Source organism: Molothrus ater, chromosome 3, assembly GCF_012460135.2.
Source record: "Molothrus ater isolate BHLD 08-10-18 breed brown headed cowbird chromosome 3, BPBGC_Mater_1.1, whole genome shotgun sequence".
Taxonomy (NCBI): domain Eukaryota; kingdom Metazoa; phylum Chordata; class Aves; order Passeriformes; family Icteridae; genus Molothrus; species Molothrus ater.
This window is the reverse complement of record NC_050480.2, coordinates 10,001,689-10,025,508: the sequence shown is the minus strand read 5'-3', so window position 1 is coordinate 10,025,508 and position 23,820 is coordinate 10,001,689. Positions and strand designations below refer to the sequence as shown.

The window sequence follows — 23,820 nt, the reverse complement described above, 5'->3', positions numbered from 1 at the left end:
GCTCCATCTCGCTCTCTTTTAGTATTTTTTGAAAGGCTGTAAAAGAAAACAACCCAAATCTTTAAATGCAAGCCGAAAAATAAAGCGTCGCGGTGCCGTCTTGGATGAAGGCAAGCAGCGCCCTGCCCTCACCAAAGATGGCGAGTGCCCCTCAGGGGGTGTGGCGGCGGCGGCTCCGCCCGGGTTATATGAGGAGGAGGTGGCGGGGAGGAGCGGAGAGGGAAAGGTGCGGGGTGGTTGTCTGCGCCCGGAGATATGGCTCTGCTCCGTGGGGACTCGCAGGACAAGGTGAGGGTGGCGGCCCGAGTCCGGCTGGGGCGGGCGGGGAGGGCGCAACCGAGCTGGCCCCGCGGCGCTAGGGAGCTCCTGCTCCCTCTGCCCCCGGCAGCGCTGGGACAGTGACAGGGGTTTGGCTTTTGCTCCGTTTAGGACTTTTTTAAAGAAGATAATTCCCCATAGCCCTCGTGCCTTTGGCGCGCCGAGGTCCCCTGAGGGCAGGGGGTCAGAGCGACCGCGGTGAGCGTGGGGAGCAGCCCGGAGGGGAGCGGTGCCCGGGGAAAGGTGAGCGGGCGGGAGGATTAAAGCCGGAGCGGGAAGGAGGAAGAGGAGGGAAGGGCAAGGCGGTGCGGGCTGCGCTCTGTGCCGAGGCGGAGCAGGTGATACCCGCGGCCCTGGAGCTGCGAGAGCCGGGCCTGGCAGGTGATGGATGCAGGAGCAGGACCTGGCCCCGGGCACAAGTGCTGCAGGGGGTTAAACTTGCTGTTCCCCGGTGGCCAGCTGCCCTGCTGGGTCTGTGACCGGCCTTCCTGGCTGTGCTCCGCCTTAATTGGGCTGCCAGCTGTCACTTCACCTGCGCTGCCCCTTTGCCTTGGTTGTCACATCAGCAGCTCGCTTGGTTTTCCTTTCTCCGGAGAAGTGTTGAAGCTGTAAGTGCCGAGGAGCTTCATGTCTTCCCTTTAAAGCAGCACAGGGGATTTCCTAGTGTTAAGACTTCCAGCTTCTCAGAGGAAATGCAAGTGAAAGGTTGAAGCAGGAACTTTGTGAATTAATGTTTATGTAGTGTAGACAGTGATTGGAATTCTCTCTTCTACTGGACGAGCTGCTTGGGTTAACTTACCTAAACTCCCTGGTTTAATAAGTACTCTCAGCACACCTTGAGAAGAAGACAAGGCAGCCCTGTAAGAGTCAGCAAGTTGCCTATTTGCCTTTCATATTGTCACATCTGCATGTGGTTTTGCATTGTGACTAAGCTTCACTGGCAGGAAGATGACTTTGCTTTAAGCTGTTGGGTGTGCTGAGTCTCTCCAGTCTGTCTTTTCTCCAGCTCTTTGGAGCATGTATATTAACTAACTTGGGGGGCTAGAAATGCACCAGCCTTTATTGACTTCTGGATAATTTCCTTTTCTCTGCTTCTTTCCCGTATGAATCTTGTTTTGAAGCAATCCTGAGTCAGTAAGACAGGCAAGAGTTTGTAGAAGAAACATTTTCTAGTAGCTTGCTTTGAGCTGTGAGCTGGCCAGTGCTTTCTTTTCTGCTGCATGTGAAACTCTTTGTACTTAAGTGCCTGCCCTTGGAGAATACTGGAGGGGAAGGTCAAATATCAACTCTCTTGCAACATTTGGTAACTTTTGAGTGTTTAGGTGCCTTTCTAACTCAGGAATATTGGGGGGAGGGGAAAATGTTCTCGTGGTGGGGGCTGGAGTAGCTTTAAACTCTGATGCTCAATGGACAAAGATTAGCTTGTTTTAGGTTGTAGGGCTGCCTCGGGAGTCCAGCAGCACGGGGGAGGATAGAAATGCTCCTATCTTGTCTGCTCCTGTTTAGGCAGAGAAACAACAGCATGTGACCAGTAGATAAAACTCATGCCTGTAAAGGAAGCTTCATTAGGAATTAACTTAAATAGGAGCCACTGTTAAGTATAAACTAAAGACTGACCCTGAGGTGGCAAAGCAGGAGAGGATCAGGATATGTAGGAAGAGGAAGGGAGGGTAGGATAAAGGTGATTGGAAGTGCAGTGGAAAATAAGGTGTGATCTGTCATGGGGGAGGAAAAGGCACTTCAGAATTTGAAGTGAGTGGTGGGCTTTCCAAGCTGAGCTTGAGTAAATACCTTGGTATTTCCTAATGTCAGTGGCTCCAAGGCTTCAGTCTGCAGCTGACATGTTCTGGATCAAAATGCTAAGAGCATGTATTGTAGCACCTCTTTCCCAAAGCAATCAGTGGAAGACAAAATGTTGTGTCATGGCCTGGGACTTGCTGTTATCACTCACAAGTGGTGGCTCTGCTGGACAAATTCTGCTGCACGTTCTGGAAGGAATGGTACCATAGTGGATCTTGTGCTTAGCAATAAACCCTGCTTCTGCATGCTGCTGGGCCTGGAATCAGCAGGGAGCTGAGCTGCTACAAGGTGACAGCTCCTGGACAGGGATGATGCCCTCTCAAGGACACGCAGCCTCCACGAAGCAGTTTGGGCTAGCAGAAGGTGAAGCCAGCTCAGCGAGGCTGCCCTGCTCCTGACATCCCTGCCACCAGCTCTGGCCTCACTGTAGGAGGTCAGCAGAGCATTCCTGGGGAATGCTGACTGTGCCTTGGGGTTTGCTGCTGTTGCACGATTCCCATTTGAGCTGGGCCAGGAGTGCTCAGCCCTAGGCCAAAGTGCTTGCCCTGCATGTCCAAAGCTGTGCTTGACCTCTCCAGCTGAGGAAGCTGTGGCTTGGGTGGAGGTGTCCTGCGTGCTGCTGGTGGAACAGGGTGAGCCAGCAAGGCTTTTGCTCGGATTGTGGCATCCTTGGATGTTTATGGAGCCCTTCCCTCTGTCAGGAGGCGTGTGACCTGCAAGTTCCTGCAGAGAGTGATGCAGAGATCCCTCTGGCAGGAGAGAGACTTGATTGCACAGCCCGAGGCAACAAGTGCTCTGGGCCTTCTGCTTCCTTGGCAAGCACTGCACCTGCTGAGGAATGCCATTTCAGTGTGACTGTATTGAGCTGTTGTTCCCTCTTTATCGGTGTTTTAAGCAAAATAATTAAACCTTTGCATCACTGGAGTTCTTCAGTTTGAAGTCCCGAATTTGGGGAAGCATTTTCCATAGCATAAATAAACAGTGCTTCAGTTTTCGTGGTTGTGTGTAACCAGACCACTTCAGGGCTGTTCAGCTCAGTGTCAGAGTGGTGACAGCAAACTGCCACAAAGGCTGCAAAATCCAGGCTTCACACGTGCTCTGCAGTGCTGCATGCTTGCAGTGCACTTTAAGATGTCCTTTTAGAATCCTGATTAAAAGGAAACTTAAGCTGCTTGTGCTGAATATGACTAAAAAGTAGTTCCAGCAGCTAATGCTGCTGATAGCTGCTGGCCAGATCCTCTGGTGGCTAATTCCTGGGTGTCAAAACAAGGCCCTCTGGAACTGAGGGCTCTGTGTAAACACCATGATCTTTTAGTGCTCTCTGGAGAGCACCTAAACTGCTTTAATTAGAAAGCCTGCTCTGTAAAAAGTAATGGGTCTTGGGTAGTGGCAGATGTAATTACTTCTGAAGCCTTGTTTGTGGGCTGTTGCTTGAATGACAGTGAGGGAGATTGAATGACAGTGAGGGGAGAAGGTTTTTAAAAGGCAGCTGACAATAAGCAAAAAACTCTGACGTGTGAGCCCTTGTGGAAGGGCTCCTTGCTCCTTCCAAGAGCCTGGCTGTGTGGAAAACCCCTGGATTTATCTGTCTTTGAGAACAAATACATATTTCACTGGCAGCCAGAAGTTGTGCACAGTTGCTTGCACTGGCAGATTCTTTTGTTAGAATGCAGAAGTGACACCGAGTCATCCGGAGCTGATGCTAAAACTGCCAAGGGTGGAACTGTAAAAGCAGCAGCTCAGGCCTCTCACCAGAACTAAGAGACTTCGGTGGCTGAGGGCATTTCCTCCCTCTGGGTGTCTGCAAGCATCAAGATGTGTTTGCACATCAGAAATGTAATGTCTGTCAGGCAGAAGTCTGGTAGCTGATGGTCATCACTGCCTTGTATTTAAGTGATCTAACTGTTTTTTTTTTTTTCCTTAGCATCTCTAACAAATAGAAAAAAAAAAGCAAATGTTCTAAAATTCTACCTAGATTGGGCACAGTAATGATCTCTGCTGTTTCCTGGGCTTCTAGATCAGGTGTTTATCATGGTGTCCTAATTAGTACCATAATATCTATTTATAGTCTTTTGGTTCTGAAACCTAGAAATGCTAACCAGTATGATGTCTATGTTACTGTCAAGGGCTCTGCTTTGTTCTGATTTACCAGCTGGACAGGTAAACTGTACTGAACAGGGAGCAGTTTTGCTTGAATCCTCAAGAAACCCTAGGAATCCTGAAACAGGTCTCTGACGAGTCCTGAGTTTAGACGTGGGAGGTGTCAGAGAAGCTGTAACAGTTTCTGGAGTCACTGCAAACCAGAAGCTGCTTCTGGGGAAGAGAAAATGAGAGTTGAAAGTGAGAGTACTGTGCTGGCTCTGGGTGAGTGTTTCAGTTTGCAGCCCAACCCAGCTGTTTCCATTCTGTGTGTCCTCTGTACCTATTTGGGTATCTGCTACCAGAGGAATAGTCCCTTCCCAGCTGCTGAGCTTGGATTGTATCCCTTGAGGGTGTGGAGTGACAGACTGGTTTCTGGGAACTGAATGGGGAACCTTCAGTTCTCTTGCCCCACTGCTTGGAGTCTGGGGAGGAAGCAGTGATGTCCTAGCAGAGAAATGCCTCTGGGTATGAAGGAGCTGCTAGAGAGTGAAGATGGAGGGATGAACTGGGAAAGCCTTGGGTTGGATGCCTTGCTGTGGTAAAAGGACAGGCCTGGGCCTGGAAGTGGATATTTAATTCCTTTGCTCTGCACAGTCTTCATGTGCCCATGAGGAGGTTGGTCCCCATTCCTGCTTGTGGGATGGGTGCAGGAGAGATGGTGGCACGAAAGGTCCTGTGTGCAGAGCGGTGCCTGTGTGGGTCAGGGGTCGGTGTGAGACGGTTGCTGTGGGTGCTCCCTGAGTTAGTGCTTGACAGAGCTGTGCTGACAGGAGTGGGGCTTCCTGCTTCCCCCATTCAGGGGACAAATGCTGCTCCAGCACTTCTTGTCAGGAAACAAAGCTCTGCTCCTGAAGTCAGACAGTGTGTTCCCCTTGTAGTCTGAGCCATGATTCTGTAATCCTAAAGGTCTCTGACCTGGAGTTAGGAGCCCACAGTGACCTTCACAGGACTAGAGCAGCCTGGGGTCTTACAATCCTTGGTTTCATATAGCTCCAGATCCCATCTGCAGTTTGTGCAGGGTGCCAGGACATGCTTGTGACATGTTAACTGCTTTAATCTGACCAAGCAGGACCACCTAATGTTTGTGCTTGTTTGTCTCCTGTGTAGGTGACTACTAGGCATGGAGGGGCCTAGACAGCATCTAATCACAGGTTACTTTCTCCACAAGAAAGAAAGAAAGCAAGCTCACAAATTCAGGACTGTCTGATTTGTGTAATCCTTTCCTTAGTTTAGCTGAGAGGAAATGGTTTCCTTTGGCTTATCATACTTTCCAGACTCAGCAGTTCATATTGTTAGCACTGCTGATCCTGTTTGGACAGCAAATACAAGTAAGCAGGATGTAAAACCCTGGGGTCTGCATCTTGCTGCTTTGGCTGGTGGTGTTATCTGGCTGGGAAATGGAAACACCAACCAACTTGCCTCTCATTGGGCAACAGTGAGCTGTCCTCCCAGTGAAACTGGTGCCTGACTGGTGCTCTTCTACCTGCCCTTCCTGCAGTGCCTGGGGGGGGAGAGCAGCTTCTGCCCAAGTCTGTGTCAGTGACCTCTGGACCATGCACCTCTGTCTGGCCTGTGCCTTCCTAGCAAGGACCAGAATTGCCTGCCTGTATGGGAACATAATAGTCTGTCCTAAGTGGTGACTGCAGGGAAGTGATTGCTGTTGGAGTCCCTGTAGAGTTTGGAGTCCCACCATGTCCTGTGGGATGTGAACAGGGCCTGGGACTGCTGGGAACTGTGCTCTGTAAGTGTGCTCACTGCCAAGGCAATGCCCAGGATGGGCTAAAAGTTGTCTGTCCATCTTCTGGGAATGTGCTTAATGTCCTTGCATGCAAGGCCATTCCATAGCTATAAGGCTTAAAAAGTTTTATCTATTACTTGTCTCCTTTTAATTCTAGCTAACAGTGAGGGTGCAGCAGACAGAAGTGTTTTCAGCATGGCTGGAGGGTGCAGTGGCTGGGGTATCCCTCACTTATTCACAGCAGTCTGATCATAGGGGAGAGCAGTGGCAGGGGAAATGCTCCCTGTCCTGGCAGCTGTGTCCTCTGCAGGCAGCCAGAGACACTTGTCACATACCAGATCTGGGCTGCAGATGGCCAGCCTGGGGGGGCATCTTCCAGAGCCTTTGGGAAGCAAAGCTTCACCTTATAACAGGCAGCCTATCAATGGTTCTTAGGCAGCTTTGCAGAGGCTTGAGGCAGGATTTAGCCATCTGTGATATGATAGGATTGCTCAGATCCTGGCACCATTTGGGTGCTGAAGCTTCGTGTACAGTGCAGAGGTAGGAGCAGGCTCCTGGCTGGTGTGGTCTGTGCTGCAGGCTGCTGAGATAGCAGTCCTGGTGCAGTTCTCCAGCCTGCTTTTCTGAGGAGGCCTTCAGAATTATCTCCAGAGGGTAACTTCAGCAGCATTCCTCCTGGCTCTGATAGTTGCTCCTCAGCAAACTTCCTGTGTTGTGACCTTGATCTCTGGTGGTTTCTCCCTTATGCAGAAAACAGCAATGATTTGTCAGGCTGCAGCAAGGGAGGGCCTCTTAGAAGACAGTCTTCACATGTAAGCTGGAGGATCTTCTACTGAGAAAGCTATTCCACTGATCTTTAAAAGTTTCAGTGGTCTTGAAATGATGTTCTGGGTCTAGGCTGATGGAATGAATGAAGAAATAAGCCCCCAAAGGAATGCTGGCTCAGTTTATGACTCTTTGAAGCACTGGGAAAGGAATTCTGGTCATAAGTGTGTACCTGAAGGCAGGTGTGTAGTGCAGTGTGGTTCTTGTTCATGGCTGATGGTCAGTCAGCTTCACTAAACCTACCTGATGCTTGATCAAGGATTATTCTGTGAATTCTCTTGCAGCTGAGGTCTGTATCTGTAGACCTGAATGTCGATCCTTCTCTCCAAATTGACATCCCTGATGCCCTAAGTGAAAAGGACAGAGTGAAGTTCACTGTGCACACTAAGGTAAGGTCACGGGCAAAAAGAGGTTGTGCAAGTAACAGATGTATTTGCAGTACACATACTTGCAATGATGGGCTTGGCAGTGAAGAAAATCTAATTAGATGGAGATTTTCCACTTAAAGGTGGCCTGGGGATGTGTATATATATGCAGAAACTTCAGATTTCCTAGGATCTGAACTCTCTAAACAGAGGCAAGTAGCTGATGGCTTTGCTAAGGAATCCTAGCTAGACACCAGAAGGATGGGGGGTAGGAAGGGAGCTACTGTGAAATGTCACAAAACAAACTGCATTAATGCTGTTCTACAACAGTACTTTTTTTTCCTAACAGTCTCCTTAGTGGTGCTGTTGAATGAGTGCCAGCTCAGCTAAAAGGGAGTGGGCAAGGCTCTTAGTAAGCAGAATAGCTTCCTTTGGAAATGGACAGAACTGTTTCAAAAAGCACTGATTTACAAAACAGTAGGGCTTCTATATATTCTCTTCCAGACTACACTGCCAGCTTTTCAAAGCCCTGAGTTTTCAGTTACAAGGCAGCACGAAGACTTTGTGTGGTTACATGATACACTCACTGAAACTGAGGAGTATGCAGGACTCATTGTAAGTACTTCCTAAAGAATGTGATCCTAAGTGAAAAACTGTAGCAATCTAAAGTGCCCACTAATAAGGGCGTGAAGTATGTTTTACCAGTGTTACTGGTGTTCTGTGATTTGGGTGTTCTCTATGCTTCCTGTTGCCTTAATTCCTAAACAACAACTTCAGTGGTATGGCATCTGTGTTAACTTTGCACATAGCTTGAGCAGCAAAAGATGCTGTGAGAGTCCTCGACTTGTGGTGGTATTATTTCAGTGTGCCTGAAGGTGGCACACTGAAATAATCTATTAAATGTGGGCTTTCCTTCCTATCATGATTCCTTAGGAGATGGTTGGCAATGGGTGGATTACAGAAGCTGTTGCTCTGAGTTGGTTTCCCTCCTGGGGAGGGATAACACAAACCAAGGGACTTAGAATTCCTGGATCATGCACTCTTTACCATTTTCCTATGACCAGGCAAAAGAGCCTCCTTCTAGAGAAGGCTAGAAGTAATCTTGGACAACTTTATTTGCTAAAATCCATGATTAACCAATTCCCTGCCTAGATACCTCCAGCACCTTCAAAGCCTGACTTTGATGGTCCCAGAGAGAAGATGCAGAAGCTGGGGGAAGGAGAGGTGTCCATGACAAAAGAAGAGTTTGCTAAAATGAAGCAAGAGCTGGAAGCGTAAGTAAAATGAGTGTACTGCCAAAAGCTGCATTTAGAGAAGCCTCCTGGGAGAGTAATTCATTTGATGATAAGTGATCTTGAGTGTCTCTGTTTTGAAGGGAGTCTTGAAAATCCTAGAGCTGGGGAGTGGCCCAGCTTTTAAGCTGGAAAACTTCCTAGGTAAAGAGTTTGAAAGTAGCTTCACTGTCACAAGCTGGCTGTTTCAGAAATCTGCAGTTGAATATTTTCATGGGCTGAAGTTAAAGCAATTCTTTGTGTACTGAAGGGGGTAGTACAAAGAGGATCTCAGTCTGTTGTTTCCTTGCAGTGAATACCTCGCTGTCTTCAAGAAGACTGTCTCATCACATGAGATCTTCCTGCAGCGGATTGCTTCTCATCCTGTGCTCAGCAAGGATCGCAATTTCCATGTTTTCCTGGAGTATGACCAGGACGTGAGACGTTTTTTCCTTGTTTCCCTTTCCAAGCGAGGCAAACTGTTGGGAGTGCTGTTGTTTTTGCTGGGCAGAGTCAGAATGTTCTGTGGATTTATGTGCAGCATCAGCAAGTAGATATTGCCAGTATTTCTGTGAGATGGCTGAAGGGTGAAAGCCTGACCTCTACACCTTTCTCTGTTATAAATCCCACTGTGTTTCTAAATCCTTGTCAAGTTGGTTAGGAAGCCACCTTTGCATGTCTTTACCTTGGGAACATGTATGGCTCAGGTGTACTTGTGCTGTGGAGGAATGGAGGTGTATTAAAGTCACTCCTGCATACGTTTCATCACACCTAATTAGGAGTGATAGATGCTGAGCCAAGATATGCAGGGAGAAACAGAGCTGTTTATGGGAATTGGAAAAATCCATTGAACTACTTGTAGCCAAGCCACGTGTTACATGTTACATTTTTATATGGGTATTCTGGAGGGCTTGGAAATCAGCCTGTTCTGACATATGCTACTATAAAGGATGTTACTAACATTGCAAGTATCAAAACAGTCACTTTTTTTCCCTCCCTGGCTATAACTTTAAAGCTGCTTTGGCCTCTCTATTACAGCTGAGTGTGCGGAGGAAAAACACTAAAGAGATGTTTGGTGGCTTTTTAAAAAGTGTAGTAAAGAGTGCTGATGAGGTCCTCTTCTCTGGAGTCAAGGTAAGGTTGTTTGTTTGTCTCTTACCCTAATCTTGATCGATTCTTACTTCCTGCTCCAGGGAAGTTACTCCTGTCTGCTTCAGGCTTGCTGTGCATGAGGCTCAGCTACTGACATACCTCCCTTGTTACTGCTCTCCTAGTTGAGGGGAGTAGCCTGTATTAATTCTGATTTCTATAGAAATCAGACATTGTAGCTTTAGGCTGTTCAATTTCAGTGTATAATTCAAGTTTCTGGATGCAGAATACCTGCCTTAATACCTGATACTGGAGAGGAAGGAATTATACCTTCAGGAAATATCCTTGTGGCTTTTGTCTACTTTGGAGCTCTGAACAGATATAATTTATGGGTTTCTGCTTATACTAGACAAGATCAAATACCAAAGACTCCTGTAACTGGTCTTGCTCCAGCTTTTGTGTTGTGTTGCCATGACAGCACTTCCCAAAAAGCTTCTTGTCCTATGTGCAGTGTCATGAAACATAACAATATGTATCATGTTTGGTGTGGATGAGAAACAAGCTTGTAAACTGCTTAGTCCTTAGTCCTACAGTGTTGCAGCACACGTAGGAAATAAAATAAAATTCCAGCAGTTGGGAGTCCTGAGGGCTGTCCCATAACTTACTGGCTGCTTCAGACAACCTGCATCAGTATTTGAGTGCCAACTTCATCTTCACTGCATAGTGAGGAAGAAGTTTGCCAGGTGGTTTGGGATGTCAAACCCTTGGCTAACATCTTGTCTTGAACAGTTTTTCCATAGGGATTGATGGGCCTCAAGCTCAGGCCCAGGCTATGGTTGCTTCCTTGGCCCTTCCTAAAATAGGGAAGAGCTTGTATTCTGCAGTTTACTGACTTAACAGGTCATATTCTTTTTCAGGAAGTAGAAGATTTTTTTGAGCAAGAGAAGACTTTTCTTGTGAACTACTACAACAGAATCAAGGATGCATGTGCAAAAGCAGATAAGATGACAAGATCTCATAAAAGTGAATCTTTTCAAAGCCCTTTCAAGGGATCATGCAGTTTTGATGATTTCAGCCTGAAAACCTTGTCTTGTTCTTGCAGATGTTGCAGATGACTATATTTATACTTCAGCTTGTTTGAACAGCCTGGCATTAGAAGAGCCTACAGTTATCAAAAAGTAAGCAATTCCATTTGTTCATAAACATATCCTGAGTCTGGGGAAACCAAATTTCTTCTATAAAATCCAGAGGACTGGGTCTTAGGTGTCTTGAGGTTCTTGAATTGCATGCAAGTGGCATTAAAATTTTCTTTCTTCTGGCACCCCTGCTGTGGCAGACCTAATGTCATCAGTTGCTCCTAACTCTGAACTAGTTGATCACTTGCCAGTTGTGACCTAGAGGTTACTTGTGCTGGTCATCAAAATCCTTCTAAACAGAAATCACCTTGATTCTCTTCAGGTCACAAACTGCTGGAGACCCCTGAAGAAAGGGTTTGTGTGTGTGTTCTAATGTGCTGTTAAGTATAAATGCACTAGGTCAGCTTGCACTAGGTCTGTACTATCTTCTGGACCTTTGCACTTCCAGAATAGTAGGGGATTTTTAAGCTGGGGGAACTCAGTTGCCTTTTTTGAGGTCACTTCTTCCACCTTTTGACTTTGCTATCAATTTACCAAGACCTTGTTAAAACAGAGTGTAAAGCTGAATAAACAAGTCAGCTAATCCCTCTTGGATAGCAGCAGGGAAATTCTCCAGAACACCTTTATGCTCTGGAGATCAGCATTGTTACATTAAATGCTGTTGAGCTGCTCAGCTGTACTATTCTGGCAGGCTGGAATCCAACACATTGAACCTTTTCTCCAGGTCTTTGCCTAAATGAGTTTTTTTCAAGCCCTTGTTTGGATCTGTATACAGGAGTAAACTCCAGCCTTCAGCTTTCTGGTTTCCTGCCAATTGATCCTGGCATTTATCAGACTAAGAAGTATCCAAACTTATTTATGCCTTTTTTTTTTTCCCCTCACTAGGTACTTGTTGAAAGTTGCAGAGCTCTTTGAGAAACTCAGGGTAAGAAGCTTTGCTGGGGGCAGTTGTGGAGGAGAAGAATCTCTGACTCTGCATGTGGCTGTGTTGTTACACACCAACTAACTGATTTTTTTTTTTTCCCCTTCTGCAGAAGGTAGAGAGTAGAGTTTCATCTGATGAGGACTTAAAACTCTCTGAACTGTTGAGATACTACATGCTCAATATAGAAGCTGCTAAGGTGAGAAGAGTTTTCTTTTTGAAGCTTAGTTTTGTTATGGGCAACACAACTCACTCATGGTATTCTTTGTGCTTTAAGAAGACAGGAAAGTGGACCCTTGTTTTGCCTAAGAAACCTGAGACTCTTAAACCACAGCAGAATATAGAAGCTATATATTAGCTAGCTGGAGCCCAGCCACTTACAGAAGACTTGGACCAATTTTTCTTTGGCATGTAAAGTGGAAGAACTCTTTAAATTTCTGTAAGTTAGAGCAAACTGAATTTAAGTCTGCAGCAGTTTCTTTCCTGTTCCCTGCCTGAGTAGTCACGGATCTGCCAATAAAATCAATGATGACTAATTAGTAGTTGGGATTGATTTCAGGATTTTTAGACTACCCTAACACAAATAAGTGGTAACTTGTGAAGGCTTTTGGAGTCTGAGCTTCCAAGAGGGTTTTGGTAGATTGATGTGACTGCAAAAGCCTTGCTGGCAACCCTTTTTCTAATAAAAACTTGACAGGGGATGACTATGCTGCAAAAAGGTATCTAGGTACAACCTACTGGGCCTCTTCATCTTGTGTCTTACCTGTAATGTCAGGTACCCCAGAACATCCACTACAGCCTCCCTCAGTGGGGTGTACTGTTATTTAGACATCACAACTGTACTCCTGCTGCATTAGGAAGGGATTGGCTCAGAGACCTCTATAATTATTCTGTCTAGGTTAGTGCAGTGCTTCCGTCAAGCTGTCAGATCTCCAACAAATTAAATGGCTGCTGGAAGTAGACTGAGGGAATTCAGAAAGTGCTTTTTGCTCTTAGTGGAGACATCCACCTTACAGCATGAGAAACTACTTTAAGGGGAGAAATGATGCCCATAGTAGCCCTTAGAATTCCTTCACGAAGGCATAACTGGCTGTCCTGAAAATGTAGTGCTGCACTGTGAAAGGCTGCCAAGAGCAGGCTCTAATAGCTTGTTTGAAAAAGCAGACCTGATGCTGAAAGAAGTGAAACCTCCTGCTGCTAAGGTGGCTGTAACCTCAGTTTGGGAAGTAGTCCTGCTAAGGCTCTGGTGTGCTTTTTCTGTCTCTTCAGGATCTTCTGTACAGGCGAACCCGGGCTCTTGTTGACTATGAGAACTCGAACAAAGCTCTAGACAAAGCCAGACTAAAGAGCAAGGATGTCAGGCTGGCTGAGGCACATCAACAGGATTGCTGTCAGAAGTTTGAAAAGATTTCAGAATCTGCTAAACAAGGTAAAACAGGCTTTGCTGTACTTATGCTTAAAGGAGAGCTTAATGCAGTCGAGGTCTCCATCTGACCTTCAGCTACTGAAGGCTCCTGAACAAACAGTCTGAACATCCCAAGGACAATAGAGATAGAACTAATGCAGCTAAACATTTTTAAAGCAATTTTCTGTAGCAGAGCAGTGTCAGTACTACACCAACCTTATTTATAAGCCCCTAGTATTTGTTTTTAGACTGAACTCAGCCTCCATGTGAACCTAACTACTAGAGGGTAACTAATTATCTCAGTCAAAACTGTGCACAAACAGGCTTTTGCTCTCTCCCAATACAGCTGAGTGCCTTATACAGAGTTTTAAACAGTGGTTCTCAGAAGAAGAGTGTATGTGTGTATATATATTTATAATATGCTTTCATTGTATACATGCTGCTCCCTTTGTGTATCTGGCTTTTAAATGATCCAGGTTCTCACAGAGCTTGTGTGGCTTATTTCTGCTTTGTTCCAGCTCTCTTCCTACAAAGCTTTTCTGTCTTAAGCTGTCTGTGTATCATGTGATGACTGCATCTCTGTCTAAAAACAGCATGACTAACTCTTGAACCCTTTTTTGATCAAATACTGTAATCTGAGCTGCACAACAGAACTCCTGAAACATGGGGGGCATTGCTTGTCACACTTTGTCTATCTCTTACCTTTGTTTACTTCCTTCTCTACAGAACTGATGAGCTTCAAGCAGAAGAGAATAGCAGCATTCCGTAAAAACTTAATTGAAATGGCAGAACTGGAAATAAAGCACGCAAAGGTGTGTTCTCTTTGGAATTTAACAGGCATGGCTTGAGAGAAATGAGTAGTGCGTAACTGGGAGGATTTGCTGGGTCACCTGATTTCCCATCAGGCAGCCTCATCTGTGGGTTTTGACCCCTGCTGTGTCTAGAGGCAGCTGCTGCTTCCAGTGCTCTGAGTGCTGGCACAGGAGCTCATCCTGCAGCTTGTGATCAGGCTGTCAATCCTTGTCAGTGGAGGAGGGCATGTTGGCTTTACAGCAGCCTCTGCCAAGCTTTGCTAGGCAGGCTTGAAGGGTCTGCTAACTTAGTGTAGAGAACAGAGCAGTAACTGTGCATCCTCAGCTTCCTTTGAAGAAGGAAAGCCTAATGTCCCACCCCCTGAGAGTACTGGACTTTAGCACAGGCAGCCACTTCAGTGCTGAACTGGAATGTGACACAAAGCCTTGATGACACTGCTCAGTTTGGCCTACTTTAAAGGCTTCCTGTTGGCTTTTGCCCCTCTCCTTAGCACAAACTGATTAATGGTTGCAGGCCTACAGGAAGAGGCAGATTGCAGAATGTGTGATCTGGCTTTGGTTCTTTACTGCTTGAGTGCTTGTCTTTGCAGTAGGAGATCTTTAATATTGTCACAGGCTACAAAATCCTGTGACAGACACACTATTTGGGAAGCTACTTCATTGTGAAAGGCAGGATTGGAATTATCAGTCACCCCCATCTGAAACTAGTTTTCTTTCTTTGCAGAACAATGTGTCTCTCCTGCAGAGCTGTATTGACTTGTTCAAGAACTGAGGAGTCTTACTCTGAAAATGTGACAAAAGCATCAATTGCACTCAATAGCCAGGGGCAACTTATTGGCTTGACTTCATTAGCTTAAAATAATAATGTCACTGAGATTGTTTCACTAATACTTAGGTATGTTGATAGTGATACATTGACTTTATTGGTATAAATGGGAGCTGAATTGTGTATGAATTGTCTGGATGTAGCTAACATCCTGTTGGCTGATAACTCAAAATGAGTCAAATGTAAGAAATTAATTTGCTGTTGACTGACTTCATCTAGCAGAAAAAGTTTACTGAGAACTCCTTTTTTGCAGGATCCTAATCTGTCTCTTCATGGCCCTGATGTATTTAAAACTTGCCAAGTGAGAGTGACTTAAGGGTAATAATTTTATAAAGTGAATATCTTAGCATTCCACTTCCCAGACAGATTTCTACTACAATATATTTTGAATTTCTATAACTGCATTCACTATTTGTACACTTGGGCAACACAGCAAATAAAGATGTCTGACACAACAAGCTGTTGTATGGCAAGAATTTGTGTGGGATGCAAAGTGACAAAGAGGCTTCAGACACAGAACTATCACAAATTACTCATCACCTGGAGCTCTTCAGAGCACTGGAGAGAAACATTTGACTCAGAGGATTGTTCTTGGAATGGGTGTTGAAATGAAATGTGTGTGGACTTCAAGTGACATTGCTGTTTGAGTGGCTGCCTGCAACTTTTACTTCCCCTGTGCTGCACATACAGCATTGTAAAGTAATTTTATACCTCCTACTAGCAGCAAGAGGCTGTTTAAATCTTCAGGGCTTCTGTAAGGTATAAAGCTCTTGAAACAGCTGGGCTCACAGTGCCACAGCTGAGGTGGCTCAGCCCATAAGCCCCAGGGCCATCACTGGACAGTTTGCTATCAGTTGGCATCCATGGATATAGGTCAGTGAGTCAGACCTTCCTGAAGGCAGCTTTTGGGTGAGATGAGTGTCTCAGCCTTGCTTAATTTCATGTGACTGAACTCCTAATCATGCTCAAAGTGGGCTCTGTGGCTGTGCTCTGGGCAGACTGCCTGAAGCAGCTTCAACCAGAGAAGCTCTGAGAATGGGCAGCTCTGTGGCAGTTTCTAAGGGTTTATTTTCCTGGGACCTACTGCTTTTTCTTCTTGATACTCCATGAAAACTGAGCAGCTTGTGCCAGCCACACCATCCTGGAGCAGAGTAGCTGAAGAATGTGTGAACTCCTTTTTCCTTTGTTTGGCAGAATAGTTTCAACCTGGGGTTGTTTGCCATAAGCACATTGTTTGTGCATATGTGGCCTCTATGTAGCTGACAGGTGACAGTGATGCTTCCTATGTCAGATAAGCTCCTAGCACTTGCCCTGGGGCCATCAGTGGTCCCAAACTGGATGGTTTGTGCTGCCAAAGCTTTGGTTTTTCCTAAAAAAGCCTACTGTTTATCCTAAACTAGTTCTACCTGGCTCAAAGGCTCTTCTCATTTTCTCCAGAGAAAGGGTGCAGTTGTTTTTGCTATGGTAAGCAACACTTTATGTCCCAACCCCAGAAGTGGCCCAGGCTATGGTGGGTTTCATGCAGTGCTGGAAGGTAAGTGAGAGACCCTTTTTCTGTTTCAAATGGTCTTTTGGAGCTTTTCACGAGATGTTTGTTCTTGTGTTGGCACTCTAAATTCTTGACATACCTTAATCCAAGTCAAGATATGAATGTGAACAGATTAAAAATATGTTAAACACTTCAAATGGCTGTAATTATGGCTTTATAGTGATGTTGCAGTTATTGTAGTTGCAGTTAATTTGCAATAACTGCAAGAAAGCTGTACAGCAGTCTCTGCCAATGCCACTGCTGCTCTGGATGAAGCTGCTGCGTGTCAGCTGCTGCCAGCAGAGTGCATTGCAGTCAGCTTCAGCGCCGTGACTTGGAAAATAAGCCCCAGCACAGCTCACACCTCTGGAGGCCAGTGGGTGGCAGGCTGCAACAGCCTCTGCTTACCTGCTCCCAGGTTTCCCCTCAGGCTGAGTTGAGATGAAGTCCTGCAAAGGCTCCTGCATCCCCCAGTTTCTTATCTGGTAGCTGGGCAGATGTTGATACATAAGAGAAATTAGCTGTGTATGTAGGCAGCCTCCTCATAAGGAAGCACAGAAATATTGCTTTAAGGCATGTAATATCACTGGACCTGCCTTTTCTTATAGCAGAGCCTTAATAAAGCCTTAGCAGAATGAAGGTCAGCTTGGACAAATCAGTATGATAAGGCAGGTTATCATCAATATGAAAATAAGTTTTTTAGAAATATTGCTGAGACTTAATTTAAAAGGCTGGTTGGGGTGGATGAGAGCAGAGTCTCATAGATGTGCCAAACAAGGATTGACTAATGTATATTTACTGATCCCATCTGTAAAGCAGATTAACTTTAACTTTGCAAGCTTGTTCCTCTAGTTTATGAGTTAAAAATTGGCTTTTGAGAACAGGCACAGGCCTTATCACTGTGATGGTAACTGCTGTGGAAAGCCACATGCTGCAGATGTCAGTTCTTCTCCCCCTGTTTGAATGAGGGCAGAGGAAAATCTACTGTTTGGTCAAATTTACTAAGGTGTGTTAAACATTCAGCTGTAGAAAAACTGCAGATGGGAGCCAAGCTGGTCCCATAAGAGAGGCTCAAAAACATGTCCTCTTGCACCAGGCTGTGATTCCAGGTGCTGCAAAAAAATGGGGTTGTAGCCAAAGAAAGGGAATGATTAAGGATCCAATGTACTTCAGGAAGGAACTGGTTTGCCCTGACGTGTACAAGTAGTCATGATTCTAGGAAGACACATCACTGATGCTGAGGCTGGTAAAAAAAAAACAGAGAACATTTTGTGTGCATTTGGGATACATAAAGCCTGGAAGAGCTGTGGGCATGTTCTCTTTGTGCTCTTTATCCCAATTTATTCTGATTTTTTCCATTCCATCCTCTTTTTTCTGGATTGCACACTCTGTAGAGGAGCTCTGATCTGAGGCCCTCGTGCTACACTTCTGATAGCAAATGTGAATTTCTCAAAACATGGACTTGGGAAGGTTTTCTCAGCAAAGTTTGTGATTTGCCATCTCTTTCAACAGATTGGGAGAAGCTGTTTGTTTGTGCTGTGAAGCAGAGAGCTCTGCAGAGTTCCTGCTCTTGGATGGGGGTTTTCAGTTCTTCCCTCTCTCCCAGCATTTGCTGCTATGGTTGAGAGCACAGTCAAGAGTGATTTCAGTTTGTCCTCCCAAACACCTGCATCACTGCTTGCTGAGAGTGGAATATCTGAAATGGGTTTGAAGCTGGTCCATGGGCAGATCACTGCTCACCAGTGAATGAGTGCAGCCACTGGTGATCCACGCAATCCCTCAGACCGTTGGCTATCTGCAGCTCACTGTTTGCCAAAAGTTGTGTTTCATCTGCTATCAAAATGCTGCCCTGTGGCTGAGCTCTGGTGTGGGCTCAGCTTTGCTTTTTGTTTACTTTTAATATTACAAAGCCAATGAGAAGGCCCAGCTGAGATCAGAGTCCAGCTCAGCTGGGTTGTCATGCTTGCCTGCTAAAAATAATCCCTGCTAGGAGTGCTTCATGACTTAAACAGAGCAACAGGAATGGTGCCTGTATTACAGGACAGGGAATTCAGGCGGTGTGTGGAAAAGGGGACTTGCTTGTGGTTCCATGGGGAGTTTTGTCAGATCCAGGAAATTAACCTGAATCTGAAATTCCACTCCTGGGCTCCTGCTGTCTTGATCAGCTGCTCTTGGAAGCAGTCAAATGAGTGCTGGTGGTTTTGAGTTTGGCTGTCCCTTGGCTGTGGTTTGCTGCTCTTCTGTGCAGAGGTGGCAGCTGCCAATGTCACTGTTCTGCCTCCACTCCAATGCAGTGAAGCATTTCAGTCAGTTTGAGTGACTTTTAGTGCTCTCTTCTGTGGGTCTGTTTTACTTGGCAGTAGAATTGCAAGGTCACTTTCTGCAAGAGAGGCTGCTGGGGTCCAGGGCAGGTGTAGAAAGGTGTTGTGAGAGCTCCTGTGCTGGTGCTTTGGCTTCTTGTCAGCACTCCAAGCTAGAGAGCAGTGAACTGTGTGCACTCACTGCTTGCAGCACCTTAACCTCTTTTAGGTAGGACTGTAGAAGTCTTCCCTATCAGTTCAGGGATTCTCATTCCCTTTTTGTTCCTTGTATTTAATGTTGCTTTGCTGTTACCCAAAAACTTTCCTGTTTTGTTTGAGGAAAAGGCCCCTGAGAGTCTGACTCACTGACATAAAACAGGAGTGAAAAAGAACTTTAAGGTTCCTGTTTAATGCTAGTCTACTGCCTGCTTTGAAAACAATGTCCTGCTTTATTATGTCTGGTTTAGTTAGGATCAAGTTTGTTCTGCTCCCTTGCCAAGGGTTTTTAAAAGAAAAAAGCAGAAAGAAGAGAGATGGCTATGAAACAGGAGAGGGAGTTTAGATTACACCTGTGACTCAGCCCAAAAATGTACCTCACGTTTAGTACAATTTAATCAGCTCTTTCTTGAACTGTCTCCTTGAAGGCCTTGCTAAACAAAACCTCTCTAAGTGTAAGAGGTTAATGAGAGATGTTCTAGTACAGTAAAGCTTGAGACAGCAATGGATGTAGTTTCATTGTGAGCTCACAGTCACTGAAAGGGGGATGGCCTCACTTCCCTTCCTATTTTGTTCTTATTGCATGCCTTGGGCTGGTCCTGATGTTCGTGTGGCCTCAGGCCAAGCTGATGTAGCTCCCTAAAATGGTGTGAGATGGGCCAAAACAAAACAAAGGCTTTTTGCCAAGTCACTGCACTGAATCTGTGTCCCTGGAGCTGAGAAGCACACAGACCTAAGCAAGGGCAGCACAGAGGTGGTGGAGAAGGACACCTTGCTGGGGAGGCTTAGTTTGGCTCAGCTCTGTTTTGGGACTGTTGGAGCAGCACTGGTCCAGCGAGTGCTTCCCTTCCAGGAAAGAGTGGCAAGATTACTTCTAAACCTGTAACAGGAGGACCTGGGCCATCAAAGTCCAGGGCTGTCTTCATGACAGGCACTGTCTTCAAACTGGGAGCTGTACCTTGCTGGAAAAAGCAAAAACCTTGTCCTTTGGAAGGTGCACAGACAGCTCTTGCTGGGAGGTGCTGGTGGTTGGTGACTTCTTCAGAAAGCCTTGTGTCACCAGTGCTTGAGAAACTCCCTCTGCATGGGCAGTGCAGCACTGGAGATTTGCCCCCACTGGCAACACTTTTAAGGAGGGTAGAAGAATGGATGGGAACCATGGGCGTGGAAAACATCAGCAAGTTAAATCCAGGAGCTAACAGGCAGTGGCACTTTAAAAATTTTCATTCTGCTCTGGAGGTTATTGGCACAGCCTCCTTCAGTAAATGCAAAGTGGTTGCCATGGAGGACAGGAAATCCCTCGTCTGCACAGAGAAAGAAAACATTGGAAACTGTCCTACTGTAAAGCACAGCTGCCTCTGTGCTGGGAGAGGGGTGCTTGCTTCTACGGAGTGTTTTCCAAAGGTCTCTGGTTTTGTCTGCAAATCTTTGCACATATTTGCTCTGTTTCTTAGTGGGCTGCTGGTGCATTTAAGAAGAGCTGGACAAAGGAAGTGGGAGCAGCTGGTTAGGACTAGTTTTAAGTGCTCTGATTAATGTGAGAAGCAGGAGGGATTTTCACTTGGAAGTTAGATACTTAGCAAACTTTCAGTGTATGCCTCTCCATTTAACTCTGCAGCTCCTCTCACTCCTGTTTCCCTCTGCCTTCCCTCTCTGCCTTTTCTTGCCTCAGACCTCTCGGAGCTCAGGCCTCTGTGCTGTGCTGGCTCTGTGTTCTCTCCCTGGAATCTTTCACACGTCCTGGCTGCTGCTGCTGCTGCTGGGAGTGGGAGCACCAGTTTGGGCCACGTGTGCAGATCGAGCAGCTGGCCATCTGTCCCTGCAAATACCCAGATGTTCAGAGCTGCCCTGTCCTTATGAGATGGGTAAGAGGTGAGACTCAAGGCAGATCTTTCAGGACATGTTGGTGCCACCTTTCCACTGCAGGCTCTGTGTGAGGATCCAGTTCCCTCAGGAGCTGAGCCAGACAAGCCTGTGGTGGGTTAACTAAATTAGTCAAGCCATCACTGTTAATTAACATCATGAATTTGTAGAAAGGCTGAGCTGCCTGGATGCTGCCAACACATGAATACCTCACCTATCACCAGGATTGTCATTCTTGCCTATGGGCTGCTTCAGAAGGCAGATAATCAGGTTACCACTGATGTACATCAGTGATTATTGATCACCTGTAGATACTGATCACCACTGGATCAGGAATTTCCCTTTTTCCAGAGATAGGTGTGGCAGTTGTTTAGTTCAGGTCTGGTTCTGTCCCACTGCTGTCCACACCATTGCAACCCCAAGCTGTGTTTGGAACAGAAAAAGAGAAGGCCATGTCTGACTTGGTGAGCTTTAGCCTTTGCTCAACAGTGTTTTCTGGGGCAAGTTTTTGAGCTGATGCTCATGAAACTGGACTTGTTTCAAGGCTCCAGAGAATATTCCTGCAAGTAGACTGTGGTGCTCTGGGAGGTGTTCTGGCTGGAAAGGGAGCTGTGCTCATCAGCTTCTCTTTGTACACCAGTTTTCAACATGATGTGTTAAATCAGCAGCAAGGTCTCTGGGGACCCCTCTTGGAATTGCTCATAGGGACACTGTGGGTGAATTTAAGGTACCTTTGGCACCCAGTGTGATGGGAATGGTGTCAAAACCCCAGAACTCCTGTATCCTTCCTGAAGCTGCTCCAGGATTTCCCTTGCAGCTGTTCCCAGCATTGCCACAGCCCAGCTTTGATGCAGCGCAGAATGTTCAAAGGACCCCCTTGCTCTGCTTCTTCTCCTGATGGCAGGGAGTCTTTTGGCGTCACCTGGCATGGCTGTGTTGACTCGAGTCAAGGCAAGACTGATTGACACCAGCAGGGCTCCCTGGCTGTGTTTGCCCAGCCCTGAGTAAGGCAGGTTGTGACGTCTGTCTGGACTCACCACAAGGCCACCTGACCCATGGCTTCCTTTTATGAGTGACCACAAAGTGCCACCTCCTCCTTTCCACCCCCAGCCCTCCCTAGGTATATTTGCACAAGTCAAGTCCCACCTTCTGTGCTACTTTATTTTCCCACTGATAGCTGGGAATCCTCTGTGTTTTAGGTGTCTTCACCTTGCTGGGATGGGGTTCCCCTTCCCTGATGGGAGGCTGGGCTTTTTAAGCCTCACATCCATCTGTTGCAGAATGCCTGCTTAACCCTTAATTCTGGGGCTGAACTGGAACTGTTTGGCCCATTGGTGTAGGGCCTGGCTGGGTTTCTTTAGGGCCATCTGATTCTCAGAGTGTTTCTAGTCCTTTGGCCTGTAAAATGTGCAAGGTGACACAGAAATTACTCTCTAAAGTCAACAACACCATGTGAAAAAGAAACCCCCTGCCTGTCCCTTAGGTGTGTGCAAAAGGAGAAATAAAAGGCAATAAATGAAAACAGAGATGGTCTTGCTCATCTTCAATTTGGTTGTCAATGACAACCATTCTGGAAATTGTGTGTTGCATGAATTTTCTAGAGGACCAGGACATCCTTTTGTTAAAGGAAGGGGCTAAAGAACTTTCTCAGGGGTAAACAAATCTCTTGCAATAGACCTTGTGACAGCATCTTCCTCCTTTGTGGCAAAAAGGACATGAAGAGCTTGGTGTTCTGCAGCAGAAAGGCAGGAGGCAATGCTAATGGAACCAGTGCTGGGTGGTTGTGTGTCTGTCCATCCTTTACACACACACGCACCATCTCTTTATGTCAGACATTTCAAGGGGCTCTGGAGAGGATGACCTAGAAAATCCTTTGGGCTGCAAAAAGCCAAGTGCAAAATGTAATGTGGCACCTGGGTGCTGTGCATGGCTCAGCCTTCACTCGAGTAGAAGAGGGGAAAATGAAAGATTTATTTGCTCTCCTTGGGACTGTGCACATGGTATTTGTGTGCTTCAGTGAAATGGCAAGCTGGAGGATGTGCTCTGGAGGGAGAAACATGATGCTTGGCTGAAAAGCTTTTTCTCAGGCAGCATAATTTGCTCTATAGAAACTGGTTAATCATAAAAGCCGTGTGGTGTGTGAGGACACAGGGCTTAAAGAGCCAGAGCCTCCTTAGTGCACACAACAAGCAGGGAAACAGGGGGTTCTTGTGGGAGACAGGCATCCCTGTGTCCTAGTGGAGAAACCTCTGTAAATAAATAAACCACCTGGCTCTGTTTGCTTTCTGAGCAGCTAAAAAAGGAGCAAGGACACCAGGAGGACACTGCTGCCTGATGGCTGGTGAGAGATGGATTGCTCTGGGGGAAGATGGAGGTGGTGACAGCTTCCTGCCCTCTTTCCTGCCCCAGCCCCAGCCCCAGCAGGAAGGATGTAGGAATGGTGTTATCGCCTGCTGGCACTGTGCTGTTGAATATCCCTGCTTGCTGTTCTGTAACCCGCTCCAGAGTGGGTGGAGCAGATAAGAAGGGGCCTGCAAGAGTGGCCTGGGGTGCAGGCTCAGCAGACAGCCCCAGATCCATTCCTTGCTCCTGGAACAATGGATCTGGGGTCTTCTGTGGGCTGGACAGGTAGAGCACTTCTGGGGACGCTGCTGGAGGTATAAAAAGGGAGCATTTCTTTTTAAAGCACAGCAGAGAGAAGGAAATGGGAGCTCTGAGTGCACCTCCTGTCCTCTGCCTGCCCCCTCTCTGCCAATGTGTGCATATCCTATGCCTACCAAAGCCACAAGATAAGGCAGCCCTGGAAGCAGACTTGTTTTCTGGGCAAGTGACTGAGCTCTGGGCTGAAGTAACACAATCCTTGTTTGGGTGGCTGTCCTGCAGCTCTGCAAAGGCCTGACAAAGCAGGCAGGGCAGAGGTGGGGAGGTGTCTGTCCCCCAGGGGGGTGCAAAGGGAGGTCCAGCACGGTGGGGTGCTGATGCCTCACTAATTTCACCAGAGGTGCGGCAGTGCCCCCCAGCTCCAGCACCCTCAGAATCACAGTCCTGAGACTTTGCAGTGCTCAGAGGTGGTTTCCCTTGCTCTCCCAGGGAAGTGAGAAGGATGCTGTGCTGGATGGACACGTGTTGGAGCTGCTTTGCCCAGGGCATGCCATGGGAGATTGGTCAGTGAGCCAGTCGACACCCTGGGCTGCACAGTGGGTTTGGGAGCAGGTCAGATCCTGCTGAGCTCTGTGGAAGAGGCATTTTCTGTCCCTGTAATGT

The 23,820-nt window shown here is 46.6% G+C and overlaps 1 protein-coding gene across 1 annotated transcript; it reads left to right on the top strand.

The window, feature by feature from the left end:
- The first annotated feature begins 219 nt into the window (after positions 1–219).
- Positions 220–15,107, top strand: SNX5 (sorting nexin 5). The gene is made up of 13 exons (XM_036381247.1): positions 220–288; positions 7,108–7,212; positions 7,693–7,803; positions 8,341–8,462; positions 8,773–8,896; positions 9,498–9,593; positions 10,466–10,571; positions 10,651–10,726; positions 11,570–11,609; positions 11,719–11,805; positions 12,876–13,035; positions 13,738–13,823; positions 14,548–15,107. The coding sequence occupies exons 1-13, from the start codon at positions 256–258 to the stop codon at positions 14,593–14,595; spliced, it is 1,194 nt and encodes a 397-aa protein (XP_036237140.1). The 5' UTR covers positions 220–255; the 3' UTR covers positions 14,596–15,107.
- The last annotated feature ends 8,713 nt before the right edge of the window (positions 15,108–23,820 follow it).